At 41.6% G+C, this 27,505-nt stretch overlaps 1 protein-coding gene across 6 annotated transcripts; it reads right to left on the bottom strand.

Annotated features, from left to right (window-relative positions):
• Window positions 1-27,441, bottom strand: LOC107374536 (zinc finger protein 493). 6 transcript variants are annotated; one of them, XM_070548187.1, is made up of 5 exons: window positions 27,157-27,441; window positions 26,898-27,060; window positions 26,664-26,766; window positions 14,677-14,779; window positions 1-2,887 (listed from the first exon to the last, which is right to left on the bottom strand). In XM_070548187.1, the coding sequence occupies exons 4-5, from the start codon at window positions 14,684-14,686 to the stop codon at window positions 510-512; spliced, it is 2,388 nt and encodes a 795-aa protein (XP_070404288.1). In that variant the 5' UTR covers window positions 14,687-14,779; window positions 26,664-26,766; window positions 26,898-27,060; window positions 27,157-27,441; the 3' UTR covers window positions 1-509. The 6 variants fall into 6 exon arrangements, with proteins under 6 accessions (XP_070404288.1, XP_070404287.1, XP_054603293.2 ...); XM_070548186.1 differs by having other exon boundaries at window positions 26,898-27,441; XM_054747318.2 differs by lacking the exons at window positions 26,664-26,766; window positions 26,898-27,060; window positions 27,157-27,441 and adding exons at window positions 14,911-15,071; window positions 15,168-17,236.
• Window positions 27,442-27,505: the final 64 nt, after the last annotated feature.

The following is a 27,505-nucleotide window of genomic DNA, read 5'->3' as shown; positions in this document are numbered from 1 at the left end:
TTTGTGTTTTTAAAATCCTTTTTTATAATAAAATCTGTTTGGATTTTTACCATCTTGCACACACACCTGTATGTTACACATTCGTCCTTCATTTTTAACATCAGCATGGGTCGTAACAAGGGTCAAGGAAATAACATAACTGAAAAAAGTAATAAGATTACTGGAATTGAAAGTCTAGAGAAAAAAAATGAAACTATGAAGCTGGGGACTGGACTGATGAATGTAAAAGAAGTAGTATATCTATATAGCACTTTTCACAGACACAAGTCACCAAGTGCTTCACAGACAAAAACAAACATATAATAAAAAACAAAACATTAATCCGGCTCAACCCTTTGCGTCCGTTTCACTGCCATGGGAGCGAGGAAGGGGGAAATAGTGCGCGGAACGCTTCAGTGCCGTGTGTCAACTGTGAGGGCGGGGGTGTTGGGGAGGGGCTTGATTTCATAGCTGCAGCACTAGAATTTCAGGTGTGGCGCAGTAGGGGAAACACTGCTTGTAGTTACAAGTTACTTCTGTCCTACGTGGACTCTCATGTGACTGTTTAAATGTGTCTTTCGGCTAAATCTTTGTGCACAGAGCTCACAAGCAAAAGATTTCTGTCCTGTGTGGATTCTTGTGTGATCATTTAAACTGGTCTTATGGCTAAATCTTTGTCCACAGAGTTCACAGACAAAAGGTTTCTGTCCTGTGTGGACTCTCATGTGACTGTTTAAATATGTCTTTCGGCTAAATCGTTGTGCACAGAGCTCACAGGCAAAAGGTTTCTGCCCTGTGTGGACTCTTGTGTGATTGGTTAAAGTGCTCTTATGGCTAAATCTTTGTCCACAGAGATCACAGGCAAAAGGTTTCTGTCCTGTGTGGACTGTCATGTGGTTGTTTAAATGTGTCTTTCGGCTAAATCGTTGTGCACAGAGCTCACAGGCAAAAGGTTTCTGCCCTGTGTGGACTCTTGTGTGATTGGCTAAAGTGCTCTTATGGCTAAATCTTTGTCCACAGAGATCACAGGCAAAAGGTTTCTGCCCTGTGTGGACTGTCATGTGGTTGTTTAAACTGGTCTTACGGCTAAATCTTTGTCCACAGAGCTCACAAACAAATGGCTTCTGGCCTGTGTGGATTGTCGTGTGGTTGTTTAAACTGGCCTTATGGCTAAATCTTTGTCCACAGTGTTCACAGGCAAAAGGTTTATGTCTTGTGTGGATTCTCATGTGACTATTTACATATGCCTTTTGTCTAAATCTTAGTCCACAGAGTTCACAGGCAAAAGGTTTCTGTCCTGTGTGGACTGTCATGTGGTTGTTTAAACTGGTCTTACGGCTAAATTTTTGTCCACAGAGCTCACAAACAAATGGCTTCTGGCCTGTGTGGATTGTCATGTGGTTGTTTAAACTGGTCTTACGGCTAAATCTTTGTCCACAGAGCTCACAAACAAATGGCTTCTGGCCTGTGTGGATTGTCATGTGGTTGTTTAAACTGGTCTTATGGCTAAATCTTTGTCCACAGTGTTCACAGGCAAAAGGTTTATGTCTTGTGTGGATTCTCATGTGATGATTTACATATGCCTTTTGTCTGAATCTTAGTCCACAGAGTTCACAGGCAAAAGGTTTCTGTCCTGTGTGGACTGTCATGTGGTTGTTTAAACTGGTCTTACGGCTAAATTTTTGTCCACAGAGCTCACAAACAAATGGCTTCTGGCCTGTGTGGATTGTCGTGTGGTTGTTTAAACTGGTCTTATGGCTAAATCTTTGTCCACAGTGTTCACAGGCAAAAGGTTTATGTCTTGTGTGGATTCTCATGTGACTATTTACATACGCCTTTTGTCTAAATCTTAGTCCACAGAGCTTACAGGCAAAAGGTTTGTGTCCAGTGTGGACACTCATGTGACGGTTTAAACTCTTCTTATTGCTAAATCTTTTTCCACAGTGCTCACAGGCAAGAGGGTTTTGTTCCATGTGGACGATCATGTGTCTCTTTAAGTGTGTATTTCTTCTAAATGTTTGTTCACAGAGCTCACATGCAAAAGGCTTCTGAAATGTGAGGACTGCCATGTGCTTTTTTAAATTTGCCTTAAGTCCAAAGCTTTTTCCACAGAGTTCACAGGCAAAAGAATTCTGTGCAGTGTGGATGATCATGTGTCTGTTTAAATGTGTCTTTTGCCTAAAACTTCTACCACAAAGCTCACAAGCAAAAGGCTTCTGTCCTGTGTGGACTCTCATGTGTATGTTTAAATATGTTCTTGTACCAAATCTTTTTTCACAGTCCTCACAACTGAATGTTTTTGGTTCTTTTTGGATTTTCCCGCTTGAATCTGTATGTTGCTTCACTCTAACATAGTTATTTTTAACCAAACAGCCTGAAGACCTTGCTGAATGACTTGTGACTCTCACATGTTTCTGGAGAGAACAACTTTTGAGAAAATGTTTACCATACTCAAGGCTGCTACAAGATTCGTTTGGAGTCTTAACATCTGACTCAGAACACCTGATCTCATTGCTGTCATTGTCTCCGCCTCTAGTTCCATACCTAGAGTATGACAAGCCAGAGTCTAGAGTCAAGTCAACATCTTCATCTCCACTAACGTCAGTCTCTGAAGAATTGGATGTCTGTTTATGATGGTTCAGATCTTGGTTCCCAACTGTTTCTGGTGTGATCTGATCAGCGGAGCTGCTGGTGTAGCACTTCTCTTCAACATCCTCACTCTTTATAGAAACTGCAGTGACTAGGAACCTGGCAACATCAATCTTCTCCTTCAAATGGAGAGGCTCTCTCTCCAAACTAGTCCAGAGTTCCTCCCGTTTCTCTTTTATTTGGTGGTAGTCCTGCTGGTCCATACCAGCACCTTGTTCTTCAGGAGCTTCTTCTTTAGCCACCACCATCTGTTGAACATCTGTAGGAAACACAGAAACACATTATACAAGATACTGGTTGGTTGCTTGCAGTCTCTCCTGCATAATTTAATTGACTACCTGGATCTTTGACCTTTTGATTTGGTACTTGAATTTAAGTTCTTTTTTGAAGGAGTGGAGAATAAAGTGAATTACTAAGCCATATTACTGATAAAAATGCCTCCTAAGCGCCAGCAGAAAGATCAAACGAAGGGCTCTGACGACGATGCTGCTGACGTGTCACTGGAAATCCTGAACAAGGAGACTCGGGAGTCTACTCTTCAAAAGTTTTTTGACAAAGCAGAAAAACATGCCAAGGATCGGTTTGATAGTCTTGATTCTCAACTTGACTCAATTCGATCTACACTTGACAAGCACACACAAGAGCTTGAAACTCAAAAGCAAATCACTACCTTACTCCAAAAAAAGGGTGCGGTGCATGGAGGACGCTTCCGTGGCTCAGAGCACAGACCTGCAGAAACTTCAGAGGAAGATTACTGCCCTCGATGATCAAAGTAGAAGGAATAATATCTGGATACTCAATTTAAAAGAGGGGATTGAGCTTAACAATGCTCTATCCTATCTTAGGAGCAACTTGTTGGTGTGGTTCCCAGAGCTGGCGGGATCTCCTCCTGATTTAACTCGGGCGGGTTGGACAACCCGGCGCGTCAGGATCTCCTCGGACCTTGGTGGTCTGTTTTCTACGAGCGAATGACAGAGATCGGATCCTGGCTCTGGCAAGGAAGTCTGAGGTATTGGTGGCTGGTAAATCAGTTCGATTTGCTGCAGATTTCAGTGATGAAACAGCTCGTCGGAGACGCCGCTGCTTCCCGGTTTTGAGCCGGGCTCGCGCCTTGGGACTACAAGCTTTTCTTCTTTATCCTGCAAACATCAAGATAATCTCTGATGGTGATCATCTGCTTTTTACAGACCCAGTGGCTGCTGAAAGTCACTTGGACTCTTTGGGTTGAGATGCCCTGAGATGCTTTGGGTGCACAAGCACCTGCGGAGGGCGGATTTATGACTTTCCTCTTTCTTTTATTATTAGATTCTGGCTCTTCCGCAGAGCAGGTAATTCCTTTTATTTTTTTTTTTTTTTTTTTTTTTTTTTTTTTTTTTGCTTCTCCTCTTGTTCAGTGAAGAAGTCAAACTTTGTCTAAGGTCCAATTATTCTTACTTTATTCTTATTTACTTATATTGATAAAATCCAGCCACCGTGTTGAGTTATGGCAATTTTATTAGTTTAGGCGGCTGTGCTTTGAGCAGGATGGAGGCCATGGGCTCAGATCTGGGACCTTTGCTCTTTGGACTGAGTGATAACTCATTTAATTTCTGTGTTATTTTATTAAATTTTGTTCTTTTTTTTCTGTTTATCGTTGTTTTAGATTTTTTTCTGTGTCTACCTGCTGTGAGGGTTATTTTTGTACCTCATTTTTCTTATTATGGGTAAAGGGTTACACATAATCCATCTTAATATAAGAAGCTTATTTCCTAAAACTGATTTATTAAAAGCATGGCTTGGTTATAATGAACCAAAAATAATTACGTTGTCTGAGACATGGTTGAATGAAAATATTTCTGACAATGATATTTCTCTTGACAACTTTGTTTTATATAGAATGGATAGAGGGACAAGTCCTCTAGACTGAAGTCTCAGGTTATTGTTCCGACAGTCAAACCACTTCACTTCGAAGCCATCTTTACTAAAATTTCTTTTAATGGAAATAAGCACATTATAATTGGCAATATCTATCGCCCCCCCCCCCTCCTACCCAAAATTTGAAGCAATACAAAATTTACTAGCTATGGTTGAATCGTTGGGGGACACAATGGAAATGATCTTACTTGGTGACTTCAATCTTAACTGGCTCGATGAATCTACTCTTCCAGAACGTATTCTTTTAAATAGCTCAAATCTGACACAGCTGGTCTCTGAGCCAACTAGGACTTGTTCCACAAACTCTTCTCTCATTGACTGGATATTAGTAACTCACCCAGATAGATTTTCTTATTACGGCGTTTTGCCCAACTGCTTTAGTGATCACGCTTTTATTTATTGTTTCTGTAAAATATCTTTACCTCATACACCAACTAAGACCATCAGAATTCGTGACTTGCATTCTTTTAACACTGATCAGTATTTACAGGAGCTGCATTCTATTAATTGGAATAGATTGTTTCTTATACCTGATGTTAATGATGCTTGGGCATTTTTCCACTCTCAGTTCATGCAGGTTCTTGATAAACATACGCCTTGGGTCAGTGTGAAAATTAAGGGCAGCCATTTGCCTTGGATTTCTCATGAACTAATTGCTTTATTTAAGAAGCGCGACAAAGCGTGGAAAGTTGCAAAACTTAGTAATCTGCATGAGCATTGGACAGTTTATAGAAAACTAAGAAACTTCTGCACTACCCAGACTAGGAATGCTAAAGCTAATTTTTATAAGAATGCTTTGCATAAGGATATCAATAACCCTAAGCACTTCTGGGATAAAATTAAAGACCTGAGGGGGAAAACTAAAATTAAAGTTAAAATCTCACATCTGAATGTTAATGGGAGTCTTATTAATGACCCTGCTGAAATAGCTGAAGCATTCAGTAAGCACTTTGCATCCTCTCCTTTCCTTGCCTCTGCAGGACCTCAAGGGTTACACCTTGCCTCACTGTTGCTCCACTGGATTTTCTTCCTCTGAAATTCGTTCAGAGGGAGTGCTTAAAGTTATTCTGTCTCTTTCTAGTGGGAAAGCTGCAGGTTCTGATGGCATAGAGAGTCGCTTTGTTAGGATAGCTGCTGATGCTCTAGCCTTACCATTATCAATTCTTTTTAATCACTCTGTTAACACATGTTCTGTTCCAAAAGCTTGGAAATGTACTAAAATAATACCACTGTATAAAGGAAATGATACATCTGAACCTAATAACTATAGACCAATTGCTATAATTAATACAGTTGTTAAAATATTTGAAAAACAGTTTTTTATCCAACTATCTAAATACTTAGAGGACAACAACCTACTATCACAGTACCAATCAGGGTTCAGAAAAAACTTCTCGACAACTACAGCACTACTTAAACTTTCTAATGACATCTATTCTGGTTTTGACAATAATTTAATTGGTGGTGCAATTTTTCTTGATTTAACAAAAGCCTTTGACCTCGTCAATCACTATCTACTTTTAGACAAGTTATATGCTTTTGGTCTGTCAAGGCCGTCTCTACTGTGGTTTAGTTATTTTCTTCATCATCGTTCTCAATTTGTTTCCTTTAATGGTTCTGAATCCAACATGCGTGGAGTCATTAGAGGTGTTCCCCAAGGCTCTTCACTTGGGTCGTTATTATTTTCAATTTTTATTAATGATTTACCACGGTGCTGCAGTTCCTGTTCTGTTCAGTTATATGCAGATGACACAGTCTTATACTGTACTAAGTCGTGTAAATCCGAAATACAAGAAGCTCTTCAGCCTAATTTTGACGAGGTGCAGCTCTGGCTAGCTCAGAACAAACTTCTTTTAAATAAATCTAAGACTTACTCCATGCTGTTTCATAGATGTGGTACTCTATCTGATATTGACAGGACTCTTAATCTTTATTTTTTGGATTCCTCGCCGGTACATTCTTCTGTTAAAATGAAATATTTAGGAGTCTGGCTGGAGCCAGAGCTGTCTTTTAAATTTCACATTCACACAACATGTCTTAAGGTCACACGGTGTTTACGAATCCTTTACAACTCAATAAATTGCTTTGAACCTATAGTATGCAAGCGCATTGTCACTCAGCTTCTGTTGCCGATTATTGATTATTCTGATATTTTGTACCAAAACTCAACAGTTTCTAGCCTGCGGTCTCTTGATGTCGTCTACAACAGTTTGTGTCGTTTCATTTTGCAGTGTTCTTTTAACACTCATCACTGTTATATGTATGAACGTCTTGGTTGGCTGCCTTTAAAAGCTAGACGACAATTTCATTGGCTGATATTTATGTTTAAGTGAATTTATTTTGATTTTCCACTTCATCTGAAAACTCTTTTGGTTCCCATTGATTCCTTGTATTCTACCCGTTTAACTACTAACTACTTTTCCATCATTTGTTGTTCCACGTTTTAAAAAGGAGGTGGGTAGACTTGCCTTTTGTGTTAAAGCTCCTCAGGACTGGAATAAATTACCCACTGAATTAAGATCCATCTCTTCAATTCGCCAATTTTCCCGCACTGTTTATGCTTATGTAAAGCCGAGCTGTAGTTGCTTTGTTTAATCTTTGTTATAATGATTTTGTGCATTCACTGGCTAAAATGCTGTTTTTTGTTGCCAATCTTTGTATTCAACTGGGATATTACTCCACTTTTGGTTTAAATACGATGTAATATTTTGTCCTTATTTCTTTTTGAGTGCCTCACAGCAGTTTTATTTAATTTAATTGTGTATATAGGTATTTATATACGTATGTACATGTGTGGGTATCTATGTATCCATGCATATGTGTATTTATTTGTGCGCATGTACGCATATATTCACGTGTGTATATATATATATATTTATACATATCGTTATTTTTACTGTTATTATTTATTTACTTTCCTTCTTTTTTCTTTTTTAAGTCTGTTATAACTTTCCAACTCTGCCACCTTATTTGTTATCGGTTGTGTTGTAGGAGGCCCTGCTCGAAAACGAGATGTTACATCTCAAGCAGTTTATCCTCCTGAAAAAACATAAGTTAAACAAATAAATAAATAAATAATGTGAATTACCAACTGATGTAACTTTCTATTCACACATACAGATGAAATTCAAAAAATGATCGCCTCGTCTCCCAAAGCTCTTAACCTTACCAGAACTAATGAGGTCGGCTGCTTAAACGGCTGTGCCTATACTCACAGAATCTGGAGTTATAATATGTAACCATCCTTCTACACTCACTGGCCACTTTATGGGGTACACCTTGCTAGAGGGGTTGGACCCCATTTTGCCTTCAGAACTGCCTTAATCCTTTGAGGCATAGGTTCAACAAGGTACTGGGAACATTCCTCAAAGATTTTGGTTCATACTGACATGATAGCATCACGCAGTTGCTGCAGATTTGTCAGCTGCACGTCCATGATGCGAATCTCCCATTCCACCACACCCCAAAGGTGTTCCATTGGTTTGAGACCTGGTGACTGCAGAGGCCATTTGAGTACAGTGGACTCTTTGTCATGTTCAAGAAACCACTTTGACATTATTCGAGCTTTATGACATGGTGCATTATCTTGCTGGAAGTAGCCATCAGAAGAAGGGTACACTGTGGTCATATAGGGATGAACATGGTCAGTAACAATACTCAGGTTAGCTATGGCGTTGCAACGATGATCAGTTAGTACAATATTTAACACATAAAGGACTAACTAGTGTTGTCAAAAAAATCGATACCCAGATATAAATCGATACTAAAAGTGGTATCTAAATTAGATATTCCATCCCTGTGGTATCGATATTATGGACTATTATACACAGCCTTCTTCAAGTACACCGACACGCACGACAGCCAGATGCCGTAAAGCAGCCTCCGCCTCCCAGACAAACAGAAGAAGAAGACGCCGCATGGCTACATTGCAATTTCCCACCCGAGTTGTCTCCGATCCAAGTTTTGTCTGCCAAATAAATAAACAAAAACATAAACAGCGAATTTGGGAGGCGCTTCACAGCCCAACTTCATTAGCATACCAAGTCCGACACGTAGTTGTATATTCACGCTTATGTGCTTAAAGGAAACTCCCGTTTATTGCAACCCGGACTTAATTTCTAGCATGCAGTACGTTTGTTTACTCACGCTGACAACTTTGGTGCTACTTGGATTCCCCGGGGTATTTAGATCCATCGGCGAATCGCCATCAGCGTATATCCATATAACGGGTGCGGACGGGCACCCATGGAGCAGCCTCGAAATAAAACATTATCTGCACCAAAACATCTCAATGTCGAAAGGTTTTGTTAGGAATCATTAACGTGATTCCCCTGTTCGTTTGGAGCGGGTCTGGGATTTCTAGGTGTAAACAGACTAGCTGCGGCTAATTAACCAGCACTTTTAATGACGTCACTGCCGTGCGCCAGTCTGTTTTTATTAAGATTACCGGTAGATGTACCTTTGTCCTACTGAGGAGAAATTCGTTTTCTCCCTTTATTGACCAACAGAGTTGTTCAAAAGTACAGAACAAAACATATGGCATTACATCTTATGACAAAAATGCACCTTAAACAGAGTTTAGGCAGCAAAACATCACTCTGCAAATAGTGTATATATAGTGAGACAATTCATGATTTAAAGTGTTAACTTTCGCCAGTTTTTGTATGCACGTTTTAAAAAATGCTGATACTTGAAAGGTTTAAGCACTTTACACACTTAATTCTTAACATTTAATTTTTGCAATATAAATTGAGGAATGTTATTTTTTAAATAAACTTTTTCAATAAATTGGTGTTTTAAAATAATATCGAAATCGAGTATCGATCCCCCCCCCCCCAGTATCGAATCGAGTTTGAAATTTTAATATCGTGACAACCCTAGGACTAACTTATATAAATAGTCCAATAGCCACTGCCTGAGAATACCTAGGCCACCAAATGGTCTAGGACCATCACTGGTCCCTGCACATTGATAGGGAGGTGAAGGGAAGCACAAGATGTGGTAGAAAAAAAGTGTACTAGCAACAGGGATCACTGCACCTTGGAGACAACTGTGCAGCATTTTGTTGGCATGCCTCATGACTGTAAGGTGCTATATAAATAAAGGTAGGGCTGCCACAAATGACTATTTTAGTAGTCGGCTAATCGCCAGTTTGTGGACGATTAGTCGATTTATCGTGTCATTCATAAAAGTTTAGCTTATTGCACCAGGATGCTCTAATATACCCATCATTAGCTATCAAACAACTTTTAATTTACTTTGCAACCTGTTGATACAAATGCTACAGTCAAATAGAGGCAGGCACCTAAAACCAAAAACAAATTTCACACAAAAATGACTTGTGTTCACAAAAGGCATGGTTGCAAAGTTAAAGCGCTTCATTTTCCAATCTAAACTCAGGAAACAGCAGGACACACCAAGGCACGCCTCTGTAGCACAGCTGATCCACACGTCAGTGGTCAGGGGACAATCGACAGCTCTGAGGGTCTGCTTTACCGTAAAGATAAAAGATATTAAAGTTTGCTTATTTACCAGATTAATAATTCTGTTATATCAAATAAAGAAGGTTAAGATTTAACGCAAAGAAATTGTTTTATGCTTTTAAAAATATTAGTTTCTTGATTGCTCAGTCAGCAATGTTTTTATCTCGTCATAAGATGCATTTTATTCTAATGTTTATTTTATTTGTATCCAGAGAGCAACAGAAACAAAGACGCGTCTCACGCGCACACACACACCTTAAAGGTGGTGAAATGGGATCAACCGGGTAGGTAGTTATCGTATCCTGGGTTGAGCTGTTTGATCATCTCTTTGAACCCTTGATCGCTCAGCATGGACAGGAGTCTCGTGACCAACATGCTCACAATGGCCTCGGTCAGGCCATGCTTGCTGAGGTGTGCACGTAACAAACTCGTCCACTGACGAGGTGCACTTTTATTAACACTGTAATGTAGCGGGATGAAATAAATCATTAGCGTTTGTAATTAGAGCAAAAATACGTGACATACAGGTACTAAAGGTAATAAAGTTGCCACAGCTACTGGTGTTGCCACACCTATGTATACAAGTAGCTCTCTGTTGATGTTAGCAGCTAACAAGAGGTAAACTTACTGATTATTTGTTCTCCGCCATGACGTGCTTCCTCTTAAGATGCTCGTGCATCTCCGACGTGCTCCCCTGAAAGGAGTCTCACTTTATATAAAGCTCCCAAACTTTTGAGCTACATTGCCGACTCGCCATGTTTTCTTTCTACTACTACTTTCTACCATTTTATTTGTCAACGTCGTTGTGACGAGCCGACTAATCGTGGCAGCGCTAAATAAAGGATGATGATTAGCGTCATTCTCTATCAGAAACACTGGTAGAAGAAGTAGTTTATTTATAGAGCACTTTTCACAGACAAAAGTCACTAAGTGCTTCACAGACAAAAACAAACAATAAATAACAAAACATAAAATAAAACAGCATTACAATAAACTATCAATTTTCAATGAAAGTGGTAGGTGACTTGTGGTGATCTGGGATTATGGAAAAACTAGGGCTGCACAATATATCGAAAAATTATCATCTGGATAACAGGACGTGCGATAGGCCCATCGCAAAGCACGTCAAAAATGGCGATAAATGTTTGGTTCAAACATTTCCATCCGTGTCATACATCAACTTTTTGTAAACCAGCTCTGTTTTTTACGCGGAAGTATTATTTGACCAATCAAATGTAGCCCTTCTGATATGCGGCGTAGACCCTTAGGATGGAAAGCAACACCTGAACTGAGTTAAGGCTGATTCATGCTTCTCCGTCAGTTCCGCAAGGGACAGACACGCACGGATTGACGGAAGCGTTTTGCTCTCATAATTCTCCGTCTCCTGTGGAGTGTTGCAAAGCAATTCCCCGCCAGGACAACAGAGGGCGTAGCGCTGTTCTGTTGTATCCTGTCATGTATCGGTCCAAGATAGTGTGTTTATATTATGTTTATTGTATATAAGAGACTTTTTAACACGGACACATTTGTCTCTCATTCTCCTCCACCTCTTCATGCACTCGCCACCTCTAAACCCACGTTTCCTGTTATTTCCGTCCACAAATAAAACGCTTGCTGCGTATCTTTTCACTCCTCCAGTCACGGGGGAATTAAACATTCATATTTTAGAGTTTTTTCGCAAGGCATTCTTCAAGCTTCTCCTTGTCTGCCGCTAGTTATCCTCGGCTCTTTATGTTTTTGAGGGCGCACTGGCGGCGGTGTAGACGACAGCGGTGTCCTGACCAATCACAAGCTTGCGTTCTTCATCTCATTCCACGGATGTTTTAAAAAGTGGACTTGCGTGCCTGCCGGCGCCTACGCAAGGACTGATAATGGCATTGCGTGTCTCCGCACTGACGCAGACGGAGAAGCATGAATCAGCCTTTAGCGGCGCCGTTCCCTTGTTCGTCATGCTGGCTCAGAGCAACGAACGCACTTTGTGCTGAGGTTTCTGGATTCAACGCTGCTTTCAAACGTGAACGTGAGTGCGTTCGATGTCGTTAATCATTTTTACCGGGCTGACTCCGACACGTGCAGGTGAACCAACTCACCTCCATGTCGCTAGTGTTCCACCGGGTGGTGATGTTAGCCCCAGGCTCCGGTTAGCTTCCAGCTAAAAGGCTACAGCACTCTCCTCCCAGTCCCACCCTGCTAAAGAGGGCCTGGAAAAGTTCCCCCACATCAAAGTGATTTTTCATTTATGAGCTTCTATAACCTTGTTAATCAGGATAGTTGATTTGCTGCTGCACATAAACTGTCAGTCAGAAGCTCTGCTAGCCGGTTATCTTGAGAGGAGCTAGTTCAATTTGTTAGCTTGTTATCAGAAACATAGTTACAGTTTCATCATCTGAGCTGCTTTTTAAGATCTAGGTAAACTTGTTCAATTTGGGGTTAAAAACAAACGTTTTCACATATTTTCCATGTAGTTTTTTGCCAGTTCCTCTTCTGAAATGTAGACAATTGTTTTTCTCTTTCCCTCAGAAAATCTTAATATTCTCCTAGTTTGGCCCAGCACAGTTCACTTCCCAATTACAGCAACAGCCTTATATCATAACCACATAAGTGGAGAAAATGCTCAGTAGCAATGAGAGAATTTGCTGTTGCATTTAAGTGATGTTAATTATTATTTAACATTTAAACTTATTTTCTGATATTTTTATTTATTGAAAAAACCCTGGTAAGGGATGTTTTTCTGTATTTGGAGCATCAGAAAAAGTTTTATGGTGGAGGTGATGTTTTAAAGTCACTGAGAAACTGCATGCATGCAGTTTGTTGTTTTGCTGCTAATACAGTAGCAGGTGCAGCTGCATGTTTTTCTCAATGAAAATGACTTGAAAAACTCTGTTAGCTTTGGGTAAGCATGTACCTAATGTCCGACTGATCTCCGGCTTCCAGAGAAGGAACCATCAACAATGGCGGACACGAGGATCTTTCACCGGGGTGGACCAGCGAAGCCCGATATCCTCAGACAGCTTATCTAGTTAGGATTTAGTTACCAAGCAGGCTGGAGGCGCCTTTACTTTGGAGTCGCTGCACACAGATGGAATCAGCTTCCTTATGATCTCAAATGTGCCCCAACTCTAGAAACTTTTAAAACAAAATTGAAAACCTTCATGTTTTCATCATCCTATGAATTAATGTTCTTATGCTGCACCTTCTGCACTGCACTTGCTCAACCTTTAACTTTGTTTCTTTTTCATTTTTAAATTGTAATTTCTGTCACATTGATTTTAATGTTCTTGCCAATAGAAAGCACATTGAATTGCCTCTATGTATGAAATGTGCCATTTAAATAAAGCTGCCTTGCCTTGGGTTAGGGTGCGATTTTTGGCCGTCGTACAGGATTGTTCATGTCACACTGTGAGAACTCCAGAGAGGTGGCACACTGTACGGCACAAGATTTCAGTGAGCCAGACTGCACAACGTCTCTCTCCAGCAGGACACGCTGCGTCACGAGCGCACCTCCTGGACACAAATCTAACCAGCAACTTTGACAGCGAGGTCGAGACTGGCTGCCGAAGAACAATCAACGAAACAACCTCCCTGCTGTTTGCACCTAAAACCTGAAGCTGCACCGGGGCTGGATCTTCCTACAAGACAACGACCCTAAACACTGCTCAACATCTACTAAGGCGTTCACGCAAAGGAACAAGTAGAACATTCTGGAATGGGTATCTCAGTCCCCAGACATGAATGTTATTGAAAATCTCTGATGTGAGTTAAAGAGAGCTGTCCGTGCTCGGAAGCGTTACTGAGCCATCTTGTTTGAAATTGTATCAATTTTTTTTTAAATATTGAGATATCACCCAGCCGTAACGTGTGGTTAAATAAATCTTAAATAGCTCATTTTTCTCTCTTGTGTATACAAAGTATTTCTACTTGATGTTAACTTGTACATAGTGTGTATGTGTGTGTGTGTGTGTGTTAGGTATTTTTATTAAATGTTCATTTTGTTTGGTCTGTGAAACTTTGTACTGCCTGAAGAGTCACCGGAATGTGGTAACCATGGTAACCCAGATGGGTCTTGTAACTCTGTAACCTGAGAAGGCTCCGCCTTCTCCATCCTTTGCTGAATAAAGCCCCTGGGAAACTGAGGACACGGGGGAGTGACGTGGGGTCAGCCTCGGAGGAGGTTCCTCTGCGTTAACTCCACATTATTTTGGGGACTCAGGGTAAAATGTCTCCTATTTTGTCATGTGTGTTTATTTCAGGTTCTAGGGTTATGGAGATTAAATATGACCCAATAATTAATTACCGAACAGTGTGTGTACAAGTAAACACACAGAAAGTTAAGTGTTTGCACCATAATGAAAAGGTTGCAGGTTTCAGCCCTGTTCAGTCTGTTGCAGATGTTGTGCCGTTGGGCAATACACTTTACCCACTTTTCCTGCTGGTGGGGGTCAGAGGGGCCGGTGGCTCAGAAGCCTAGCTTCTGTCAGAGAACCCCTGGGCAGCTGTGGCTACATTGTAGCTCATCATCATCATTGTGTAAACAGGTAAATGACTGGCTGTGTTACAAACCACTATTTTAGATATTGCACCTTATAAGAGACATACTCAATTTCTCTGTAAAGTTCCACTACACAGTAACAATTCATCCATCCACCAGTACCTGTGTCCATGCTGTCCAGGTCCAGGTGGTGAAGAACACACGATGAATCAGTCCCAGATCCTGAAGTGGTAGCAGGTTTTCTTTAGCCGTGTTTAGCTAACAGCTGCAATAGAAACAAAGCAGGAGAGCTGATTAAGATGCTGCTTCAGAACAACGCAGGAGATTAAAGATCCAACGCTTTGGTCCTGATCAGCTGAGGACAGATCCAGTCTGGAAAAGAGGACCTTTGCTCACCAGAGTTCACGGAGTAGAGCTAACCGCTTTTTCCTCCAGTCACATTCAGATTCGGGGCTTTTCCGTCGGAGAGTGTGAGCAGGATGGATCAGAGAGCGAGCAGCGATCCTGCATCATGACCAACTCAGAGGAGCGAGTCTGATAGAGGGAACCTCTTCAATCTGATGAAAGCAGCAAAACGAGCGCGTTTCTCAGAGAGGCCAAAGGAACAGCAGCAGATCCAGAGGGCAGGAAGTCTAGAGAAAAGCTTTTCTCACCCACAACCTGATTCTGGAGCTCCGATTGTCACGAAGACCGCAGAATATCTTCTCTGGTTCTGGAAAGAACTCCACCAAGTTGTTGAGGAGGAGAAGAAAGTTTCCACAGCCTGGTGAGAAGATTTCTGCAGCAGCAGCAGTTAGTCGCTTTAGCTGATCAACTCTCCCAGAGACTGAAGTGAAGACATTTTTACTGCAGAGCCTCAAATATTCTCCTCACACACCAGAACAACAAGTTAGCTCGGCTAGCACTTTCTGGTTTCTGCTTCTTCTGGTGGTTGGTGCCCAGCGTAAAGGTGCACTAGCGCCACCTGCTGGACTGGAGTGTGAAAGAGAATGGAGTACTATAAATTCCACCGACATTTGAGTTCAGTGTTAAATAAACCAAACCATGGACGTCGTGAGTTAGGTTTAACATAACTCACGATAACTTCTCTACACAATTACATTAAAGTAAATACAAGTTGTTTTTTCATCTGTTGTAATATTTTTTGTTATTTCCAACCAATTTCTTCAACAGCCCTGAAAAGTCAAACAGACCTTATTCTTTATGATGTTCCATTAAATCTGACCAGTAGTTTGGATGTAAACGTTATGACCTAAAACCAGCTTGAACAAGTTTAGTTGTTTGAAGTTCTACACTCGGGGCAAAGAAAACAAAGTGTTCAAAATTAAATAAAAAAATGAATAAATAATGCGTCATGAAATATGTATCTACATAAATAAATACTAGACAATTATGTAATCTGAAAACAAAATTGTGAAAAACCAGAATGTTATGTACAAATCTAAACTCAATATTTTAACATAGTTTTCATTCTTCTTGTAAAATGTGTTAATATAACACTTTATTTAAGAGGTAATGTTTACATAATACAATACCATAATTCAAATTATTGAGATTTAAAAAAAAATATTTTAATCTTATTGTCAGCAGTCACATCGTCAACGAATACAAGAGAACAAGTTCTATTAGCAGCCATTCATGCCCACATCATGACACTGCCACCATGTTTCACTGATGAGATGATGTTTAGGATCAGTTCCTTTCCTTCTCCATACTCTTCTCTTCCCATCACTCTGGTACGAGTTGATCTTGGTCTCATCTGTCCAGAAGATGTTCCAAGATTGGCAAACTCTAATCTGGCCTTCCTGTTCTTGAGACTTACCAATGGTTTACATTTTGCAATGAACCCTCTTTAAGCACTCTGGTGAAGTCTTCTCTTGATGGTTGACTTTGACACACATACACCTAGCTCCTGGAGAGTGTTCTTGATCTGGTCAACTGTTGAAGTGAAGGGTGTTTTCTTCACCAGGTAAAATTCTTTGGTCACCCACCACAATTGTTACCTGTGGTCTTCTTGGCCTTTTGGTGTTGGGCCACGCCTACTGTTTTAGCTATCTCTCTCATGGGTTTGTTTTATTTTTTCAGCCTAATGATGGTTTGCTTTGAATCTTATCTTAAGAGTTGACAGCGACAGATTCCAAATGTAAATAGCAATCCTGAAATTAACTCTGGACCTTTAATCTACACATTATTTTTAGGATAATGAGGGCATATCACACACCTGGCCATGGAACAGCTGAGAAGCCAATTGTCCCATTGCTTTTGGCCCCTTAAAAAGTGGGAGGCACAAATGCAAACTATTTGTCAGTAAATCTGTTAGACTGTTACTGATAGCAGTTACATTTAAGATTTTTAGTTTCTCTTTTCATTGTGATGCTTCGTGGTTCAGCATGTATGTGTAGATTCTCAGTCAACCAGGACATAAAACTGCTTGACTTTTCTGGTTATCCTGAAGCTGTTTTACCTCTAATCCTAGAGACATCTTCATTTGTAAACCTTGAGTTGTAAGCAGGAGACTTAGTAGTTGAGGTCAAAAACACAAATGTGCTGCAAGCCTTTTTAAAATAAAATCCTGTTTTTGTCTAAATTAATTCAGGCTATTTTAGGTGATGTCATCGGTCATTTATTCCCAGAACATTTATGGCCATCCATGTGGTTGGTATTGGTGAACAAGACTTCTGGAAATCGGTATCGGTGATAAGCGGCAAAAACACTGATCGGCGCATCCCTACTCGCAAACAAATGGCTTCTGTCCTGTGTGGACTCTCGTGTGTTTGAGTAAACACCTCTTTCTGCTATATCTTTTACCGCAAAGCTCACAAACAAAAGGCTTCCATCCAGTGTGGACTCTCATATGACAGTTTAAATTTTCTTTTTGGATGAATTTTTGTCCACAGTGCTCACAGGTAAAGGGTTTTTGTCCTGTGTGGGCTCTCATGTGGTTGTTTAAACTTGCCTTTTGGCTAAATTTTTTTCCACAGAGCTCACAGGTAAAATGTTTCTGTCCTGTGTGGATTCTCATGTGAGTGTTTAAATTTGCCTTCTGACTAAACTGTTGTCCGCAGAGCTCACAAACAAAAGGTTTCAGTCCTGAGTGGACTCTCGTATGTCTGTTTAAATTAGCTTTTTGGCTAAATTTTTGACCACAGAGCACACAGGTAAAAGGTTTCTGTCCTGTGTGGACTCTCGCATGACTGTTTAAATATGTCTTATTGCTAAATTTTTGACCACAGAGCTCACAGGCAAAAGGTTTTTGTTCTGCATGGACACTCATGTGTCTGTTTAAATTAGATTTTCTCCTAAACATTTTTCCACAGAGTTCACAGACAAAAGGCTTCTGTCCTGTGTGGACTCTCATGTGTTTGTTTAAATTTGTCTTTTTGCTAAATCTTTTACTACAAAGCTCACAAACAAAAGGCTTAAATTCTGTGTGGACTTTCATATGACAGTTTAAGTTTTCTTTTTTGCTAAAATTTTGTCCACAGATCTCACAGGTAAAATGTTTCTGTCCTGTGTGGATTCTCATGTGAGTGTTTAAATTTGCCTTCTGACTAAACTGTTGTCCGCAAAACTCACAAATAAAAGGCTTCAGTCCCGTGTGGACTGTCATGTGTCTGTTTATACTTGCTTTTTGGATAAATCTGTGTCCACAGAGCTCACAGGTAAAAGGTTTCTGTCCTGTGTGGACACCTATGTGTCTGTTTAAATATGTCTTATTGCTAAATCTTTGTCCACAGAGCTCACAGGTAAAAGGTTTCTGTCCTGTGTGGACACCTATGTGTCTGTTTAAATATGTCTTATTGCTAAATCTTTGTCCACAGAGCTCACATGTAAAGGGTTTCTGTCCTGTGTGGACACTCATGTGTCTGTTTAAATTGTAATTTCTCTTAAACTTTTTTCCACAGTGATTACAGCTAATTGTTAGTTTTGTCTTGACTTCCCTGCATGCGTCTACATGTTTCTTCTCTCTAACACGTTTCTTATTAACCAAACAGCCTGAAGACTTAATTGCTGAATGATTTGTTGCTCTCACATGTTTTTGGAGAGACTGCTTGTGGAGAAATTGTTTACCACATTCAGGGCAGCTAAAGGATTTGTTCACAGTCTTAACATCTGTCTCAGAAGAACTGCTTCTCCAGTCATTGTCTCCGCCTCCAATTACAGGGTCAGAGTTAAGATTCATATCATCATCCTCTTCTTCACCTACACTAACTTCAGTCTCTGAGGAATCAGGTTCATGAAGGTCTGTGGGTCCTCCGCTAGTTGCTGCTGTCATCTGGTCAGCTGAGCTGCTGGTTAGAAAATCTATGTGTTCTATTTGCTGCTGATCCTCCTCACTCTTTATAAAAACTGACATCAATGGAAACCTGGCTGCATCAGTCTCCTCCTTCAAATGGAGAGGCTCAACCTCTAGATTGATCCAGAGTTCCTCTTTTTCATCTTTTAGGTGAAGACGTTCTGGGTCCTGCTGGTCCACACCAGCACCCTGTTCTTCAGGAGCTTCTTCTTTAACCAGCAGCATCTGTTGAACACCTGTAGTTAAAACAGAAATAAAATGTGGATTACAGAGCACCGTATCTTTATATTAAAATTGTTTTGAACTTCTTTAAATGGTGTTTAAGGCACTGAATGGGTTGGCTCTGCTCCAATCTATTTGACTGAGCCAAGTTTCTGCTCGGGCACGCCGCTTTGAGAACCAGTTGCTCACTTTGGCTCCCAGAGCTCGGCTGAAGACAAGAGGGGACAGGGTGTTCTCAGTACCTGGACTAAAAACTATGGAACGTGCTTCTCTTAACTGTTAGGATCTCTTTAGGGTTGGGCATCGAGCATCGATTGGAACTGGGACCAATTATTAGTTTTTCCTGGGATCATTCAAAGTTTTTTATTTCGATTCCTAGAATGTCGACGGAAGAGGAATCCGCGGCTGATCTCTGTGAAAAATAAAGGTGATCTGCAAACTGTGATCAACACTTTTCAGAGCTGATCACACCAGCTGTCTGTGTGCAGCACCGAGTCCCCCCTCCCCCCACCCGGCACGCAGCGGCCAGATGTAAACAAACGCGTCTGCCGAACTTTTACTCCGTGATGTAAACTTTAACTCCTGCAGCGTAGAGGAAACTTGTTAAAATACATCAACACGGTGGATTTAATAGAAGCTTTAAAGAACAAACTCTGGACGGTGTGAGGTGAGTTTGTCTCACTGCAGAAATAAAAACACACGGAGCGTCAGCAGTCAGACGCAGCTGCTCACCAACGCTCATGTGTGTGTGTGTGTGAGCGTCAGAAGGCTGAACAATGACCTGTAGAATAATTAAAGTCATCATGCTAGAGCAGCTTTCTCTGTGGTGGACCACACCAGCTTCTGCCACAATAAATACTTAGAATAATAATAACAATAAATCACACACAAAGTTGTGAACATTTAAATTTCCTTTCTGAACTATTTTTCTTGAGAGTTTTAATGTTTAAATCTGTTAGATTGTTGCTGACAGCAGCTACGTTTAAGTTCCTGTTCTGACTGAATGCTGCTGCAGCATGGAGGTGTAGTTCTCAGTCATCCTGGACATGATCATCCTGAGAGTTTTAGCTGAAAACAGCTGGACGTTTCTGGATCTGTTGGAGACATTTAGCCTCTCATCCCAGAGGCTTCTTCCAGACTTTGGTTGTGGTCAGAAACAAACACACCGGTTGTGCTGCAAGTCTTTTTCTTTTTTTCTCCAAAACATGTTTTTGTCTAAATGAAGGTGATGCTGTTGTTCATGGAATTAAAATTCATGTTGAAGTTAAGATTATTTCATCAAGTAGGACCTGTGGTTAGCTGGCTCATGTAAAGCATGTCATGTCTTTAAAGAATCGGGAATCGATAGGAACCGGAATCGAAACGAGGAACTGGAATCGGAATTGTTCAAAATCAAAAGATGCCCAACCCTACCAGGGAGTCAACTTCCTGTGCTTAATAACCTTCTTTTTTAAATGGGCAACATCATCTAATGCCACACGTAAAGAAGAAGAAACATTATGAACTAGATCATCAATTTGTGAGGGGTTAGAAATGAAAATATTGCCCTCTGCTACGTTCCTCTGAGATACTGAGGACAGTAAAGATGGAACAGTTGATTTAAAAGATGCGACCGTTGTCAGATAGAGACCCACTATAGTGAAATTTACTTTCATGCCTCGAGACCTCAGTTATAAAAAAACTCAAAGGTTATCAGAAAGTGGTCCGAGAGGACTGGATTATGTGGAAAGATCGTTATTTCCTCACACTCTATGCCACAAGTCAGCACAAGGTCTAATGTATGATGGCAGGAGTGGGTGGAGCTATTCCAACCAAATTATTTAAAGTATGTGGCCAGATGCAAAATTCCTTTGAATGGCATGTGTAAAAAGTATTAATGGCATGTGTAAAAAGTATTAAAACCTCAGATGCAAAAGGTTTTGGGATTTTCACAGCTGGATTTTTAAGAAAATGTGCTGTTTTTGACTACCGCGACAAAAACATAAAACTGTTTCCGGTCTAAGCCCTGGGCAGCTGGTGACGTCTCACAGGGAGCTCTACTCAAACAGGTAAAGTAACCAAATATCCCCAACTCCGATTTATCAGCATTAGCATTAAAGCAGAGGACAATGTTTCATCAGTCAGAAAATCATAAAACCTCTGGTAAGAGGTCAGATTTTTTTTCTTCTCTGGATTACTACGAGGAGAATGGATATCGGAGAGATGCCGCTGTGTCACTCACCCTGTCTGACTTGGAGCCAGAAGCCGGTGTCAGAACACCAGTTAGCCTACGAGGCTAACACACAGCTGGACATAATCAAGACCCAGACGACATGCAGATTGATATGGACGCTGATGGCAAAGCCGACTAGAATGGTAGTGAATGTCTTCAGAACCAAAGTTAGTACCGTTTATTTACTTTTATTGTGTGCGTGATTTATCTCCGATAGGTCAACATAGCAGCTAACTCTGCAAGCCACATCAGGCTGTGCCAAAATATTTCAATAATCTACAGAAAAATAAAACAATTTGCTGCCAGTTTTACTGCTGCATGTACAGTGGAGGAAATAATTATTTGACCCCTCGCTGATTTTGTAAGTTTGTGCTAAAACGTGCGTAAACGTGGTCATCAATTACAAGAAACGTTTGACCTCTGTGCTTTCAAACAAGGGTGTTGCCACCAAGTATTGTCATTCTTCTTGGAGGGTTCAAATACATTTTTCACTCAATGAAATACAAGCCATTTTCTATCTTTTATTTAAAGTTAGGTATTGATGTGATATATGCCTCTGTTAAAAAAAAACTACCACCAAAATGGTACTTTTCTGAGACTTTGTCTTAGGACAAACTTCCAAAATTAGCGAGGGGTCAAATAATTATTTCCTCCACTGTATATAATGCTATACCTTTTTGCTGCAGCTGCACACGCAATTTTCCATAGCCGTTGAGACCACGAAGTTAAACAAAATACAGCTAATCACGAAGTAGCACCAGTGTTTACGAACGCTAATGCCTCCTGTTGTGTCTTTGAGTGACATATGCTAAAGACAGCTCTTCACTGTGTAGACGACAGATTTATGATTTTCTATAACGAAGAAATGGCTCAGGTGCTGATATTGACCTTGGCCCTTTGACCCCCTATGAAAAGAAAATAGTCAGTAATTTGGGGATAAATTTGACTAATCACTTAATCTTGACACTCACGTAAATACAGTGGTGAGGTCCTGTTTTTTTAACCTGAAAAGACTACCCAGGATCAGGCCTCTGCTGTCCAGAGCTCATCTGGAGTCTGTGTTGCATGCTTTCGTCCTGTCCCGTCTGGACTACTGTGACGCTCTGTATGCCGGTCTGGCCCAGTGCACGGTTGCACGGCTCCAATTTGTACAGAACTCAGTGGCTAGGTTCCTGACAGGTACTAGATGTCGAGAGCACATTACCCCAGTGCTGCCTGCTCTGCACTGGCTCCCGGTGCAATATCGAGCTAAATTTAGGATCTTAACTCTTGTTTATAAGGCCCTCCAGGGCAGTGCCCCCTCTTACATTACTGCACTTTTGCACAAGTATGCTCCATCTCGGTCTCTTCGCTCAGCTAAGCAGGGACGTCTGGTGGTCCTCCAGTCGAAATAGCGATCGAGGGGTTATCGTGCTTTTTCTGTTTTGGCTCCAACTCTCTGGAATGAAATGCCATTGAGCATTAGGCAGGCGCCGTCCCTTCAAATCTTTAAGACTCATTTTTATTTGATTGCTTTTCAGCGCTAGGGTTCATTAAATTGCCCTGACATTATGGTTTTTAATAGTTCTTTTTTTTGATCAGGATGCTTGATCTTATTTTGTCCACCATTTGTTTTTAATTGATTAGTCTCATTCCATTACCTCTCTGTATTTGTAATATTGCTTGCTTGTTATTTTATGATTTTATGTTTTTACCTTGCTTTTATGCCCAGGTACTGGGAATGTTTTTTATGATGATGCTGTTCAGCACCTTGGGCTTCTGATAACGTTGTGGAAGGTGCTCTACAAATAAAATTGATTGATTGATTAATGTCTAAATTCCTCAACAAAATAAAAAATAAAACATAGTTGATTTTTATATATCATTAGCAAAGTGTAGTTAAACTGAATTTCTACAATTTTAATGGAGAGTCTGGCTAATACCTTTAAAGAGGCATTTCCTTTGGTTACTGCCCCCATTGTACTGTACATCATGCTGCGTCACTGCCACCTAGGATTGACTGAATAGTGTTTGTTGTTAGCCTCAAGGGCAACCCGCTGGCTTCATTATCACTTGTAAGAATCAGAATCAGCTTTATTGCCAGTGCTCCAGCGTCCCAAAGCATAGGAACTTGACTCCGCAGCACAGCCTGACCAAAGTTACACACACACACATACATGTAGACAAAACAGATACAGGCAGACCACGAGAGCAGCCATAACGGCGCTCATTTCAATTAGATGAAAAAGGAATTACATGAGGATAAAATGGGGGAGGGGAAAAAAGGCATTCCAGAGTTACTCCCGACAGGGCGTAGCTTTGCTATGCAAAAAAACACCTCAAACATATAAGCACGAACATCAACAGTTCACAACATGAGACTCCAGAAGGAAGGAGGGGGGCCTGGGATCCTGTTTCCCCAGCGAGAGCAGCCATCTGAGGCGCTCAGCCACTGTATCCACAGGTGGGAGGGAGATCTTGGGAGGAGCGCAGAACACATTGACACCTGCAGGTTGATGACCTCGCCAGGCTGAAAGTCCACCAATCCGAAGGTGGGGGGTAGGTCGGGATTTCACAGCATCTGTCTGCATTCCTTCATGGGGGTTTGTTGTTAGCAACTCGAAGGCTGTTATGGCGTCAGATTCGGATAACAAGACTTTGTTTGGGTCAGGCTGAGATAATTTTCCTCTCTGCCTTCAGTCTGTAACTGATCATTCAAGTCCTTCAGTGAAGCCAATTTAGGTTTTTAATCTTGTCCATACCATCTGGTGACTCTCTCCGAGATGACATCCATTTTGCGCACTAATACCGGTATCGCAGCTAGAACATTGTCCAGCTCACGATTCACCTCGAGTAGCGTCCCAGTCTGTGAGGTCTCCACACGGACGGTGCTCTCCGTGGGTACGGGTCGCCCTCCAATCGCTCCCATCTTCCCAAATTTCCAGAAAACCAGATATCCTCCCACTCCAATCAGAAGAAATCCAGTGATCATCAGGCCGAACATCCGCATGTCTTCAACGTCCTCAATGGACAGCTGGGAGAGGCATACGATCTTCCACTCCTTCCAGGAATCGAGCATATATCCCGCCGGGTGTGTCCCTTGCGGACATGTGGGAGCCCCCTGCTCCGTCCTCATCGTTGAGAAAATCTTATCAATCGCGTTGAATGACCAATTAATTAAATCCATCATTAAAAAATAGGGTTTTTCAGAAGAAAGGCAGAGAAGCGCTCTGTGGGCAGACAGGACAAAGAGCCTTGGGGAAAAAAGATAAAGGAGCAAAAAGAGAAGCGTCTGTTCTCTGCGAGTGCCAGAAGAGACAAAGTGGCTATGGACAAACATGTCTGCTAAATACATAAACATAAACCCTTGGACATCCTCAGATTTTAGGTGTGCATGTCACACCCATGACCAGAGGCTTTGATTGGTGTGTAAGGAGATGATTTTATCCTGTAACTACAGAAAAGTTCAGCTTTATGAGGAGAGCCTTCACAATGTTGACAGCTGTACGCAGATGAGGAGGTTTCTCTGCAAGCTTGGAAAGTCAGACCCTCCACCTGCCACTAAGTTGGTAAACCATCAGAAAATATCAGTAATTAACACCGGGAAACGGCGGGGAGTTCCACACCGTAAGAAACAACCAAAAACACAAGAAATACAATTTCAAAATGGTTTTATACAGGGTTTGAATTGCAGGGGAGCTAAGGGGAGCCGGCTCCCCCAAATGCGTGACAAGCTCCCCTGGAAGCTCTCAAATTACACACCCAGGGGGAGCCCAAAAAATCCTGGTTCTACTTATTTTACATTATTTATGTGGACTCCACGGATTCTTTTGAGCGGAGAGGACACAGAGCACCGATCGTTGATGCGCTCCAGGTAGGTGCGTCCTGCGCACGGTCACAGTAACCCCGGCTTTCCATAGGAGCCGTCAGCAGCACGTTACTGCAGCAGCACGTCATAGCTGCTGATAGGAACCGCTGTGGTCAACAGAACCTTTTCCACTGGAGCCGTCAGCAGCGCGAGTCGGCCGCGTCTCAGGAGCAGCATGTCGCGGCCTTTACGCGCCGGTTCTATTTTCTACGCGCGACGCCTCTGAAATGGGTCAAGTTCGACATTTTTGGGGAAGGAAAGACAGGAAATCGGACGCGGAAATGGAGAGAAGCTCCCGAGATTTTCAGAATAAAGAAACGTATTGCCTTCCGGTTGCTTTACTTTTAAAAACAGTTACTAACTGTGCGTCCCCGTGAGAAGTTATCACCTAGCTAGCGGTCTCCTTTGTTTTGCAGGTCCGTATTGGCGATTATAAAACGGACAGAACATAAAACACAAACCATGTTGTAGTTTTCTCCTGCTCGTTGTTGTGTTTACTGACGAAGTCACTCGTGTGACTTCGTGCTCTGTCGGTGACAGCTGCTCCCCTGCTGCTTCGCGTCTCGTGGGAAGGGCCAAGCAGCAGCTTACGCGAGCAAGACGTGCTGCTGCAGTAACGTGCTGCTGACGGCTCCCGTGGAAACCCGGGGTAACATTCTCAAACTGTTGCCACCCCCCACCCCTCCCAAAAATAATAAATCAACATGTGATTGTTTATGTCATATACATATACATCCTCTGGTGCTTTATGTTTTTTATTTGTGCCTGATGCACTTCGCTGCTGCGGATAGGAGCGCATCACCTGTTTTCCCCTCCGGTGACTTCACCTAACTGTGCGGCCGGTGCACAGCACATACTCTACTATTTTTGCGGTCAGTAGATTCCTTTAAACTGCTTGGATGAAAGGTAACTCATGAGGTGAAAATATAGGAAGCCAGGCGGCAATTTTTGTGTAGGGTTGAGAGGAGACGCAGGAAGATAAGACAGAAAAGACAGAAAAATTGTCAAATAAAAACGGAAAGACAAAACAAAGTGTTTGAAAATGAAAATGTAGGTAAATTTATCGCACTACACGTATTTAACTCACTAAAGCAATCATTTATAAGAACGTAATATTTATTTATTTGATACAATTTAGATCTCCTTCAAAATTCTGTCCTGCACACAGGGCCGTATCAAGACATTTCGGGGGCCAAGGCAAGAATTTTCTGAGTATCTGATCTGGGGTAGGTACTCAGAATGGCCCAGTTAAGCGAAACCTTGGGTTAACTCACACTGATTGGTTGTAACTCTGTAGGAAATTACGGTAACATTTTATGATGTTTGTTATTAAACATTTAGAAGTCATCATTAACTCATTAACATAACATCTGAAAGGTCTTAGATGATGAAGAACAAATCATTAGAGTGGGTTGTCTAGAAATCGTAAAACTGCAGGTTCAAGCCCAGCCAGACCAAATAATGCTGCCGTTGTGTCCTTGAGCAAGACACAAAGATTGCTCCCCATGGGAGGTACTAATGTCACTGTAATGCCCCACTATACAGTGGTAATAAAATGCATTAATCAGTACCTGTGTCCATGCTGTCCAGGTCCAGGTGGTGAAGAACACACGATGAATCAGTCCCAGATCCTGAAGTGGTAGCAGGGTTTCTTTAGCCGTGTTTAGCTAACAGCTGTAATAGAAACAAAGCAGGAGAGCTGATTAAGATGCTGCTTCAGAACAACGCAGGAGATTAAAGATCCAACGCTTTGGTTCTGATCAGCTGAGGACAGATCCAGTCTGGAAAAGAGGACCTTTGCTCACCAGAGTTCACGGAGTAGAGCTAACCGCTTTTTCCTCCAGAGTCACATTCAGATTCGGGGCTTTTCCGTCGGAGAGTGTGAGCAGGATGGATCAGAGAGCGAGCAGCGATCCTGCATCATGACCAACTCAGATGAGCGAGTCTGATAGAGGGAACCTCTTCAATCTGATGAAAGCAGCAAAACGAGCGCGTTTCTCAGAGAGGCCAAAGGAACAGCAGCAGATCCAGAGGGCAGGAAGTCTAGAGAAAAGCTTTTCTCACCCACAACCTGATTCTGGAGCTCATATTATCACGAAGACCGCAGAATATCTCCTCCGGTTCTGGAAAGAACTCCACCAAGTTGTTGAGGAGGAGAAGAAAGTTTCCACAGCCTGGTGAGAAGATTTCTGCAGCAGCAGCAGTTAGTCGCTTTAGCTGATCAACTCTCCCAGAGACTGAAGTGAAGACATTTTTACTGCAGAGCCTCAAATATTCTCCTCACACACCAGAACAACAAGAAGCTAGCTCTGCTAGCAGCTTCTGGTTTCTGCTTCTTCGGTGATAGCGAGCAGCGTAAAGGTGCATTACCGCCACCTAGTGGACTTGAGTGGAACCGAATAAACACCAAAAA

Source organism: Nothobranchius furzeri, chromosome 2, assembly GCF_043380555.1.
Source record: "Nothobranchius furzeri strain GRZ-AD chromosome 2, NfurGRZ-RIMD1, whole genome shotgun sequence".
NCBI classification, from domain to species: domain Eukaryota; kingdom Metazoa; phylum Chordata; class Actinopteri; order Cyprinodontiformes; family Nothobranchiidae; genus Nothobranchius; species Nothobranchius furzeri.
Note: the sequence above shows the minus strand (reverse complement) of the source record. Positions and strands in the feature narration are given on the sequence as shown.